This window comes from Nymphalis io, chromosome 29, assembly GCF_905147045.1.
Source record: "Nymphalis io chromosome 29, ilAglIoxx1.1, whole genome shotgun sequence".
Classification (NCBI taxonomy): domain Eukaryota; kingdom Metazoa; phylum Arthropoda; class Insecta; order Lepidoptera; family Nymphalidae; genus Nymphalis; species Nymphalis io.
In genome coordinates this window covers 2,210,588-2,223,101 of record NC_065916.1, presented here as the reverse complement: position 1 = coordinate 2,223,101, position 12,514 = coordinate 2,210,588, and the positions used below count along the sequence as shown (strand labels likewise).

The 12,514-nt window shown below is 39.5% G+C and overlaps 3 protein-coding genes across 4 annotated transcripts in view; all 3 read right to left on the bottom strand.

Moving 5' to 3' along the window:
• Positions 1-12,514, bottom strand: part of LOC126779524 (uncharacterized) — a 75,205-nt gene that overhangs the window by 9,278 nt on the left and 53,413 nt on the right. The window lies entirely within an intron of this gene.
• On the bottom strand, positions 34-4,742 carry LOC126779786 (uncharacterized). Its single transcript, XM_050503922.1, has 3 exons — positions 4,687-4,742; positions 3,445-3,575; positions 34-177 (listed from the first exon to the last, which is right to left on the bottom strand). Exons 1-3 carry the CDS (start codon positions 4,724-4,726, stop codon positions 34-36), a joined length of 315 nt encoding a protein of 104 aa, XP_050359879.1. The 5' UTR covers positions 4,727-4,742.
• LOC126779682 (uncharacterized) lies at positions 9,904-12,210 on the bottom strand. Of its 2 annotated transcripts, XM_050503842.1 has the most exons (4): positions 12,132-12,206; positions 11,745-11,813; positions 10,758-10,891; positions 9,904-10,173 (listed from the first exon to the last, which is right to left on the bottom strand). In XM_050503842.1, the coding sequence occupies exons 1-4, from the start codon at positions 12,169-12,171 to the stop codon at positions 10,021-10,023; spliced, it is 396 nt and encodes a 131-aa protein (XP_050359799.1). In that variant the 5' UTR covers positions 12,172-12,206; the 3' UTR covers positions 9,904-10,020. The 2 variants fall into 2 exon arrangements, with proteins under 2 accessions (XP_050359799.1, XP_050359800.1); XM_050503843.1 differs by lacking the exon at positions 11,745-11,813 and having other exon boundaries at positions 12,132-12,210.

The following is a 12,514-nucleotide window of genomic DNA, read 5'->3' as shown; positions in this document are numbered from 1 at the left end:
TCATATAAATTAAAACGGTTGTCATTGTCTTATTTACAAATAAACCCTACGTAATGAACTGTCAACCCTATGTGCTTGATTATAATGTTCAAACTCGCTTGGCATAGCTTCCGACCACTCATCTTCGATAAGTTGTTTGGTTCCTGGTTTCAAATATTGAAGGTTTTTGGTCAGGAACTGTAATAGAAAAAAACATTATATGTTTAAAGTTACCGATATAATAATTATTTAATTTTTGTAATTTTAATATCGTAGCTAACATTTTATACAAGGGATATCTGAGCGACCATCTGCTCATCTGGTGGTAGGATGCTAACATCCGCCTGGCTTGTTACCACCGTACGCATGGTGAAAAACTCGTGAAGTGGCTTGCAGCCGCGTTTCGAGGTCAGCCAGCGTACAGCCAGAGCCCGAGCGAGTATTGCCGCGATGGGTGTTGGTCCAATTGGAGACGGCTGTTGAACCAATGCCGGGGGAAACTGTATTGACCTGCCGGACAGGGAGACCCGAATAAACGGCTGTTCCGCTGGCCGCCCGTGGCATAGTACAGGGGCCCGAGCGTGCCTAACCAGCTCGTGAGGCTGCCCCACCAGGCCACGCATAATCTCGGGGTGGACCGTCGTGCCGGTTGGTGACCGGTAGGTGGGGTCCCGGCGGCCACTTCCGGGGGGGTTCGGGGGCCCTTCCGTCCGGCGGGTCAGTGTATTTTTCCTTTTGGCAACCACTTGGGGAAACACGCCTCCACGCTTTGCCCATCCCTATCGTGGCAATACATCGCTCGCTTCACGTCTCTTTTCCATTCTATTTTTCCCAAATGGCGCAACAAAACAGAAATAACGGTCGTACAGCGGTGCACACCCCCACCATACCCTCGCTGTTTGAGGTCGAGTTCTCTAACATCCGAGGACTCCACACTAACCTCAACGCTGTTCACCACCATCTTGAGACAGCACGGCCAGCAATGTTGTTTCTCACGGAGACACAAATACTCCGTCCTGCCGATACCAGCTACCTTAATTATCCCGGCTACACGCTTGAAGAATCCTTCAAAGCGAAAGCCGGAGTATGCTTGTTCGTCAGGACGGATGTTTGCTGTCACCGACTGCGCTGCTTGGAGGACCCCTCCTTCTCCATGTTGGTGGTACGTGTGGACCTGGTTCGTCAGAGCCGAGTCTACGTGTGCCTCTACAGATCCCACAATGGTGACTTGGAGACAAGCCGATTATTTGACCATCTTAGTCGGGTGGCAGATGCTGCGCAAGAGCAATTTCCTAACGCTGAATTGGTGTTTTTGGGGGATTTTAATGCTCACCACGAATCCTGGTTGAAATCCCTCAAAACTGACCATGCTGGAAGGACTGCTCATGCTTTTGCTCTCACACATGACTTGACCCAACTGGTTGATCAGCCCACCAGGATCCCAGACATTGATGGGCAAGCACCTTCTCTACTGGACCTTCTGCTGACTTCTCACCCGGTGGAATATCAGGTTGTGGTTCAGGCTCCTCTTGGCTCTTCGGATCACAGCCTTATTTCTACCAGAGTGCCACAGGCCAAGCTGCCGCCACTAGCGGTATGCAAACGTCGCGTTTGGCACTATAAGTCGGCGGATTGGGACGGTATGCGCGATTACTATGCGTCGGTCCCTTGGAAGGAACGTTGCTTCAGTGGGAATGACCCGACAGCTAGTGCCGCTGCTGTTGCTGGCGAGATCATGCTGGGAATGGAATACTACATTCCTAGTTCAGATCTCGTCAGTAGGAGTACGCGTAACCGTTGGTTCACTCGTGAATGTGCCGATGCTGTATCAGCTAAGCAGGCGGCATATCGCAAGTGGATCAACGGCTGCATTAGCGGGGCATCTAACATTGACTCACTGAAAGCAAACTATAATAAAAATTCCAAGTCCTGTAGAAAGGCATACACGAGAGCGGATGCAAAGCGCATTGTACAGATTGGTCATGACCTTGTTTCGCATCCTAGGGGCTCCCGTAGCTTCTGGCGTCTGACCAAGTCTGTGCAAAACAATTTCTGCCAACCTTCGCTGCCACCGCTCAGAAATCCGGACGGATCGCTAGCTCACAGTCCGCAAGAGCAAGCTGATCTCCTGGCTAAACTCTTTGCCGACAATTCCGTCATCGATGATTGTAGTGCACTGCCACCTACAATACCTGCATGTGGCCATACGATGCCTGACATTAAAATCAGGCAACGTGATGTTGATGTTGATGTGATTTTGCATATCAATGATATGCTCTCTCTTGGGAACATACATTGCTATGCAGACGATAGTACAGTGCATGGTGGATACCACGGACGCGCAGTGGCTGGGCGAGCGGAAATTGAGGAGAGGCGGAAGAATCTTGTCATTGAACTCGATAGGACGTTAGAGCTCATCGCCAAATGGGGCTCTTATAATCTTGTTGAGTTTAATGCCAAGAAAACACAGGTATGCGTTCTCACGGCGAAAAAGTCAACATTTTCCCCTCTTCCCTCCCTCTGTGGTACTCCGCTGGTGATGCAAAGCAAAATCGCCATGCTGGGGATTGACGTTCGCTGCGACCTTAGTCCAAGGGATTACATCGAGGCTGTTATAAAAACAGCTTCACGGAAACTCGGAGTTCTGAACAAGGTGCGGCGCTTTTTCACGCCACAACAACTGTGCCTGCTGTACAAAACACAGGTACGGTCTTGCGTGGAATATTGCTCGCACCTTTGGGATGGCTCCGCTAAGTGCCTACTTGAGGCCTTGGACCGGTTGCAGCGACGTGCCGTACGCATTATTGGCGACGTAAAGGTCACAAACACTCTTGAACCTTTACAATTGCGTCGTGAGATAGCAGCACTGAGCGCTTTCTATCGACTGTATCACGGCGAGTGCTCTGAGGAATTATTATCTCTAATTCCTGCTTCCCCCTTCCTTCTTAAGTCCACGCGAGCTGGTTCTCGATGTCACCGCCTAACTGTGACATCAATTCCATCGCGAACAAAGAAATTTGGCAACTCCTTTCTTTGTCGCACTTCCAAAAAATGGAATTCCTTACCAGCTCACGTGTTCCCCTCCTCTTACAACCCGGGTTCCTTCAAACGAGGCGTGAAGAGGCATCTTGCGGGCCGGCAAGGCGAAGGCGGCTAGTGCAGAACGTTTTTCCCGTCTGTACTGGCCGTCGTCGCGTTTGGACTCTACTACCACTTACCAACAGGTGGAGTAGAGTCATTTGCCCTCCCGGCGAATATAAAAAAAAAAAAAAAAAATACAAAATAAGAAACCAAACATAACTTCTCCTTTGTAGAAATGCAATGTATCGATCTCAAGTGAATCTAACTCGCACTTGGATCACTTTTCGGTGCCCATCACCAAAACTTCACAGGCTTGATCTCGTCTGATACATCCCAAAGCAGAGAATGACCCTGGAAATATTGTAATTTAACTTAAAAAAATACCTGTTGAGTCTCTGGACCTCTTTTCCTCCTCAGATAGTTGAAGCAGCAAGACCGGAAGTACCTAGTACCACACGCGGGTGCACACTCCCGCCCACAGGAGTTGCATGACAGACCAGCAGCTAGCAAGCTTCCTGGAAACAAAATATTAATATTTCTTTCTAAAATTAATGAAATCTAGAAACTTCATTTTAATTTTAATTTCAGTATGAACAGTAACAGATAAAATATAATAATTATATTATAAAATTTAGGTAACTCTAGCTAACTATTATATGCCGTAACAGCCTGTGAATGTCCCACTGCTGGGCTAAAGGTCTCCTCTCCTCTTTTTGAGGAGAAGGTTTGGAGCTTATTCCACCACGCTGGTCCAATGCGGGTTTGTGGAATACACATGTGGCAGAATTTCAGTGAAATTAGACACATGCAGGTTTCCTCACGATGTTTTCCTTCACCGTACGAAGTACTTCACAAGAACGAGACGAATTATAAACATAAAATAAACAAATGGAAATTCAGTGGTGCTTCCCGGACTTGAACCCACGATCATCGGTTAAGATTTATGCGTTCTTACCACTGGGCCATCGGCTTACTATTATATGTCGTCCCGTAATGAGCTGTCTCGTTCAGTTGTTTTCATGATCTTAATTTGTGTTTGTAATTCATCTCGTGCTTGACGGTGAAGGAAAACATCGCGAGGAGACCCGCATGTGTCGGTTAATATAATAATAACGTTCTCCAGACCGATTTCGGCCACGCCAGCCAATCCCAAGAGATTAGCCAACTGCGCAGGAGATATTATAGTGCAGAAGTGTGTGCGCAAACACAGGTGTACTCACTATTCCCTCTTATAATCTGATGGGATGGCAGTCCGACACGACCGAAAAGAGTTCCGGCGCAGAACCAACGGCTATACATGCTTTCCGAGGCACAGGAGTGTACACATTTCCAACTTCCAGATCCCGGGTGGCTACTGAGAATTTTCTGCCAGAAAAACCCAATATATTTTTACTGATCCGACCTGGGAATCTAACCCAGGACCTCTGAGGCAGCGGCATTATATTTAGCCACTATACCAACGAAGCAGTCGGTTAATAATCATTCAAAAACCCGAATTGTTCAGCGTTTTTGAATACACTCCTTAAATGGAGATGATGCAATTCTTACAGAGCCTATGTCATGGTGGTGACCATTTCTCAGAGCTCACCTTGAAAGCGAAATAAACGGTGACCACGATAAACTTACCAATCAACATAATTACTAAAACTGTTGCAAATTTTAACATGATAAAGCACTAACAAAACGCAATACAAGATAGTAGCCCGACGCTCGTTCACACAGTGAAGTTTACACGAAGCGTTCCATTTTTATATTCAAGCTATGTTTACTTTAAGTAGGAATCGAGACTAAAATGTTTATTTAGAGGTTTTATTTCACATATCTAAGTGTCACTAAAGAAAAATGGTGTTTAAAATCGTCGTGTGCGTTTCTTTTTCAAAATATATAAGTTCTTCTAAGATATTATTTAACCAAGTAAAATATAATTTATAGAAAAACTATAAACTATAAATAAATTTAAAAAAAAATGTTCATGATATTATGAATATATGTATTACAAAGATCGAGCTTCGCTCGGCTTTTAAATTTATTAACATTTTTTGTGTGAAGCATTGCGTGTTTTCAGTAACCGTAACAGCCTGTGAATGTCCCACTGCTGGGCAAAAGGGCTCCTGCCGTCTTTTTGAGGAGAAGGTTTTTTTTTTTATAGAATAGGAAGGTGGACGAGCATATGGGCCACCTGATGGTAAGTGGTCACCAAACGCCCTTAGACATTGGCATTGTAAGAAATGTCAACCATCGCTTATAGCCAATGCGCCACCAACCTTGGGAACTAAGATTTTATGTCTCTTGTTTCTGTAATTACACTGGCTCACTCACCCTTTAAACCGGAACACAACAATATCAAGTATTGCTGTTTTGCGGTAGAATATCTGATGAGTGGGTGGTACCTACCCAGACGAGCTTGCACAAAGCCCTACCACCAGTAAACCAGTTTGGAACTCATTCCACCACACTGCTCCAATGCGGGTTCGTGGAATACACATGTGGCAGAATTTCAGTGAAATTAGTCATCCAGATTTTCTCACGATGTTTTCCTTCACCGTAAAGCACGAGATGCATTATAATCACAAACTAAGCACTTGAAAATTCAGTGGTGCTTGCCCGGGTTTGAACCCACAATCATCGGTTAATATTCACGCGTTCTTACCATAGGGCCATCTCGGCTTTAGTCATCTTTCATCTTTCATATTTCAGTAAACGATATAGATAAAAAAAATTAAAACAAAAATGTGTCGTAAAAAGAAAATTAAATTTGAAAACGAATGCAACTAACAAGCAAGTCGGTGAAAATTAAAAAGAAATATTTTCTACAACATTACAGTCATTAAGATTATTTTTATAACTTGGGTCAAAACAAAATAGTCAAACGACTATTCCATTACCACTATTTAACTCCGACGGACAAGATCTACTAGGAAACTAAATTAATGACACTCTCACAAATATATAAATATAAAACATGCGTATTAATACATAAATTATAAAATAAAAATATTCAATCCAAATTAACACTTACAAGAAAAGGACAAACACAATATCATATAACTAGACGTAAGAACATTATATGCTTAAGACCGCCCCGAACTAACTACGGAAGAAAAAATATATTATACGAAGGAGCAGAACTATATAACAAATTACCTAACGATATTAAAGAAATCCAAATCCAGAAATAAAATTCTCTAAGATTTAAATTAATGAATTAAATAATTATTTAGGAATAAAACGTGTATGTATCTATATGTGTGTGTGTGTGTATTATTGTATATATATATATACATTGTATATATATACACTGTGAAATTATTTTGTATTATTTACAATATAAATAAATAAAAATAAATATGTAATAGCCGTAAACTTGCCATGTAAACGATACGTAATAGTAACCTTACATTTTCCCTTTTACCCACCTTTTTTTTAACGCTGGATAAACGCTTTACGCATTTGCCCCAAGGGAACAGTGGGGGGGTATGTGGGGGACGCCGGGGTCCAAGGCGTCGAGTACGCCCTGAACATCAGAATACCTACTAAAAAACCAGCGGTACACTTTCCGTCTTAACGAGGAACGTCACGGGATCGCTTTCGCAGGCTACCGTGACGCTCTGATGTCCTTTTACCCATAACAATGTTAAATTATAAAAAACTTGTTTAAAAAAATTACTAATACCCACTTGTTCCATAATTTTTGTTTTTACTTATATGATTAACGTGTATTTCTCATATTAAATGAATTGTATTCGTTTTTGAGACAAAAAAAAAGCTGTAGCTAGAAAGGTTAAGATAAGAAACGAGTATATCAGAGGAATTCTGAGAGTAGCACCAATAGTTGAAAATTTGAAGAGTTATAGTCTAGCATGGTGTGAGCATGTGATGAGGGTTGAAGAAAGGCATGTTACCAAAAGGGTGATGAGTATGAATGTTGATGGATAGAGGGGACGGGGGGGGGGGTGAAGAAAATGTGGATGGATTGCGTAAGAAAGGATATGTGTATGATGATGATGAAAGGGGTATGTGCTGAGATGGCGAGTGAGAGAGAGAAGTGGAAGGAAAAAACAAGTTGTCTCACGTAGTGGGATAAGGGCAGGAAGAAGAGTATTCTTTTTTGAGAAACAAATGTCTTAAACCATAACTTGGCTACATTATATAACTTGTTTTATATATACATACAAGCTAATCGTCCCGGCTTCGCACGGGTATATAAGAAAAAAAAATTGGATAAGATATCCTTACATCCGTTCTCAGTGTGCGTCTACGTCGGGGGAGTAACTGTGACAAATTACAAGTCAATCGGGCGGATAGTTTAGGAGATCGTGATGAATGGTATTGTGGTTAGAACGCGTGAATCTTGACGATGATCATGTGTTCTAACCACCACTGAATTTTCATGTACTTTATTTATGTTTATAATTCATCTTGTGCTTGACGGTGTAGGAAAACATCGTGACGAAACTTGCATTTTTCTGATTTCATTGAAATTCTGCCACATGTGTATTCCACCGACCCGCATTGGAGCAGAATGGTGGAATAAGCTCCAAACCTTCCCCTCAAAAAAGGAAAGGATTCCTTAACCCATTCGTGGGACATTCACATGCTGCTACTACAAGTGTATTCAGGTAAATGCGTGGATTGGAAGTATTTTTCATCCATGATTTGATTTTGACATATGACGTACTCGTCTCCTCGTGAGGACCGGCGACGTGTGTATATTGTGAGCACCGTGTTTTAAAGTCAGCTAGTGTAACAATACTCTTGTGTTCTTCAAGTATGTGCCAAGAGAGATCTCCCAAGAAGAAGTGTATTCATAACAACACTCCTTTATATCCACTTCTTCACTGCACCATACCACATACACCATCTTGATAAAGACCAATTATCCTCTAAGTTATCGGAAGTAAAAGCGTTTTCTGAATCAAAATATATATTATCTGTAGCAAAATCTAAAACATTGACCAAAAAAAGGAATGATGTTTCCGGGCCAGCGGTGATACTCTGTATTTACTCACTACATAATCCCTCTTGAAATATTGACAATTGACTTATGATGATATACTATTTTGATCCTTATATCCTTGAAATGTTATAATTATTAATCAATGTCGCATATCACTTTCTGACATTTCACGTCCGTTTTCTGAAGCGAGTGTGAGTTTTTTCTTACAGAATAGCCCTGCTGGTTGAATTTTTCGGCGTCTAAAATAAATTTTCGAGTACATTTTAACTTAAAGGTCTTATAAATTTGTTAAAAAATTCTATCAAATTATTTTTATTGTATGCAACTTTGTCCTACCATATTATAACGTTGATTGTAAAATTTCTTAATTTTATTATATGTATTTCAGTATACAGTATATATACCTATGGCCTTAATTTAAATATTTGATTCATAAATAAATAGGGAGTAAAGATAGATTATGACCGTCAAACGTCCCCAAACAAACAGTTCCACCTCAGTACAGCCAACAGTTTTGTTGGAAAGAATTTTAAAAATATGCTTCACTCAAGTATGGTCTTACAAATACTTTAAAATTTCCGGTTTGCAATCTAGATTCTATTGAGAAGTATCAAAAATTCAGTCATTTTTTTCCCACTATTTTCAACTTATATATAGAAAAGAATAAAATTGACGCGTCTGTCTCTGATTTCAAAATAACTGCCTCCTTTTATATATGTTATTTATTTTATATATATTTTATATATGGCTATATAAAAACGAAACATTTTTTTTTGTTTTAGCTTAACGCTACTTCTTAATAATTTATATATGTTATATGTATGTAATTTATATTTTTTAGTATATGTATGGTTACCTGATGGTAAGTGGTCACCAGCGCCCATAGACATTTGCATTGTAAGAAATGTTAACCATCGCTTACATCACCAATGCGCCACTAACCTTTGGAACTAAGATGTTTTGCCCTTGTGCCTGTAATTACGAGGACTCACTCACCCTTCAAACTGGAACACAACAAGACCGAATACTGCTGTTTTGCGGTAGAGTATGTGATGAGTGGGTGGTTTATACTTAAAGCTCTACCACCAGTGTATGAATGGATACAGCCCAAATAAGAGTAGCATACAATTTTGGCGACCTTATCGCATAGCGATCTCTTCCAGGCAACCAATGGAGTAAGAAATAAGTCATAGGATATGAGGTAGGTGGTGCTGTAATGATAAAACTAATGGTTTAAACTTAGCACACCGTAAAACCCCAAGTCATCATGATATTTTCCAACATCTTCAATCATCATCGTCATATTTCAGCCAATTTACACAAAACCAAAATGAACCATAATGAATTTTACACCAAAACCTTTCTCATGAATCATTTTCTATACATTAGTGAAAACCGTATCATAATCTGTTCGATAGTTTTTAAGTTTATCTTCCGCAGCTAACAAGGTGCAACTTTGATTATTTCTAATGTACAAAAAATATAATGGTCGAGCCGGTTGGCGTGGTTGGTAGATACTTGCCTTTCACGCCGAAGGTTGTGGGTTCGATTCCCACCCAGGACAGACATTTGTGTGCATGAACATGTCCATTTGTCCTGAGTCTGGGTGTAATTATCTATATAAGTATGTATTTACAAAAGAATGTAGTATATCAGTTGTCTGGTTTCCATAGAACGAGCTCTGCATAGTTTAGGATCAGACGTCCGTGTGTGAATAATGTCCCAGGATATTATATAAGATGAAAATAAAATTATCGTTTTCTCAGGAAACTTTATTTATTCTAAATATAAATAAATAACTACAACCGTTATTGTACATAATGCTTTTATATATTTAAGGTTTTATATCCCACCAGCCATTTAGGATACAAAGTCTTTTAAAAGAAACAACAAAGATATAAATGTATAATTTGTCTTACAATTTACTACAAAGTATTATATATTTTATTATATAGTGACACTATATACACATTGTACACGATATTGCAGCCTTTCAGGTTCATTTATGGTTCATATGCTTGCAGTCTATTTTCGAAGGTATCTTCGAAAGGGTAAGGCTTATAATCCGCTGCCATCATGCTCCAGGTATCAGGAATATCATCAATGTAATAAGACCTTGGCTTCAGGTTATCAGTCCAGTCGTGGAAGTTATGGAACTGTAAAAGATGTAAAAAAATGTTTTTAATGAATAATATTAGTGGGGGTAACAAGCTGTATATTGTGATAGTGAACAACATGACGCTCAATTATACCATTATACCAACTATCCATCGCTTTATTCTAAAATCAAACCTCTAAAAAAAAGCGCTGTTACAAAGTTATGTCAAGTGTTTCGGTTTGACAGAACGGTTGACGTTTAACCCTCCACTTTGCTCCCACACCTATATGGATACACAAGTGTCAGAACTCTAAGTCGGTTTCCTCAAGATGTTACCTTCATAACCAAACACGGGATGAATTATAAACACATTAAAACATTCCATGACAGGTTTTAAGCATTCAGCGTTTTATCTCAACTCTTGTACGTTTCTAGTACGATATAACATAATAATCAAGGAAAGTCGACCCCTTTATGGCAGCGTGATTGACTTTTAAATGCAATCAAATAAATAAATATAAAAGACTTAGTATCAAAATAAATTGTTTTTATCAAAGCAATAAAGATACATCAAAATGAATCTTTAATTGCCCAAAACATTAATCATTACGTAGACAATAGCCCAGATTAGTTATAGTTCACCTTAAGGGAGTCAGGTCCTCGTTTCTTCCTCAAGTAGTTGAAGCAGCAGGACCGGAAATGGCGTGTCCCGCACGCAGACGCGCATTCACTACCACAGGAGTCACAAGATATGCTCGCAGCCCATAAGGAACTACCTGTACCATACAATCACCACTAATATATTCTTGTTCGTAACCCTTTTGAGTGGTCATGTTATGATGATAATGGATAACATTAAATATAGCTACCATATAATAGATAGATAGACAAATATGTTTCTTTATTTTAGAGCTTGGCTTATTTATTTATAAGTCTTTATGGCACACTATTTACAAACATTGTCTATATACAGTCTTTTTCTGACTGACTACCGCACGACCAAAACTACGGAGTCTAAAAAGCTGACATTTGAAGGAACGAAAGGGGTAGATTTGTTATTTTGATCAGTACGAAGTCGGGACGGATGACTGTTTTATGTCCACTAACTCACTCATTTTACCTGGATTATTTTTTGTGACGTTGGATTAATATCCCATTGGTAATAACCAAAGGACACCATTAATATCATTACCAGGCTCTTCCATCCCCTGGTCTCCCATTGCTTGTGTTGGTAATGAATTATTTTACTTAACCCACTCATAAAATTTCTAGTCATCCTCCAACAACAAAATCGTGAAGATTCTAGAACAGCTTGGATCTATTCAATGGTTTTTCTTCCAGCAAATAAATCTTCGCTTTACTTTGATGCTATTTAAAAAAAATAAGTTAACCAATGCCAGGTACAAGACACTTAAAACTTAATACATAGATAACTATACCAAAACTGCCTTATTTTCATAATTTTCACGGAGAACTACATCGCAAATATGCTAATAAATTAAATTTCACCATTTATTATAAACATAACACATAGACACATACATAAGACACCTCCTTAAATCCATCAATTATATGCGCGCTAACATAATCATGCATTTCTAGATTCTAGAACATTCGTCCTTCGGATACCTGAGTCGGAGTCTCTGGACGAGGCTGCTTCTCTTTTATAGCGCCTAGATTCAGCCTGCGACCATGTCGCTGGCACAAAATAATTAACATAAATATTTCAAATGGGCCACCATTTTATATTTAAAAACACAAGTAAGAAAAGACATATCTGGACTGGTCAATCATTTCTGGTGACCAAGCTGGCGCTTCAGGGATAGCCCCATCGTCTTAAGCACAATGCCACAGATATTTTGGATGGCGTGTTTTTTCTATAATTGGTATTATCTGTTTAGGTTATTTTATTTTTTATTGTCATTGTATATTCTTTAAAAAAATATTATGTAAATATTTAAATTTTAAAGAAATTAATCTTAATGATTTATTATTATTAATAAAAGTATTTCTTACCAAGTAGCATTATAGAAACGATAGCGATTATCTTCAACATGATCGAAGCAATAACGAAACGCGTCACAAGATGGCCGCTTCACAGCCAAAGACGAAGTGACTGTTGGACGAAGAAACCCCTTTTTATAAGGGATCAAAGTTTGCTTACCGCGTAGGAGGGAAAACGCGTTTTAAATATTTATTCTACGATGTTATTTCGCCCTTATAGGAATGAAACTTTTTTAAATAATCAGTCTATATTGATAACTGTCTCATGGGTCTAGTGGCTAGATACAAGGCTGCAGATCCTAAGTGGCTGGCCCCTGCAACTGATAAAAAAGTTGTTTTTTTTGTTACAGATTTTTAGTAGATAATATGAAGTTGAAAATGTGTACAGGCGTGAC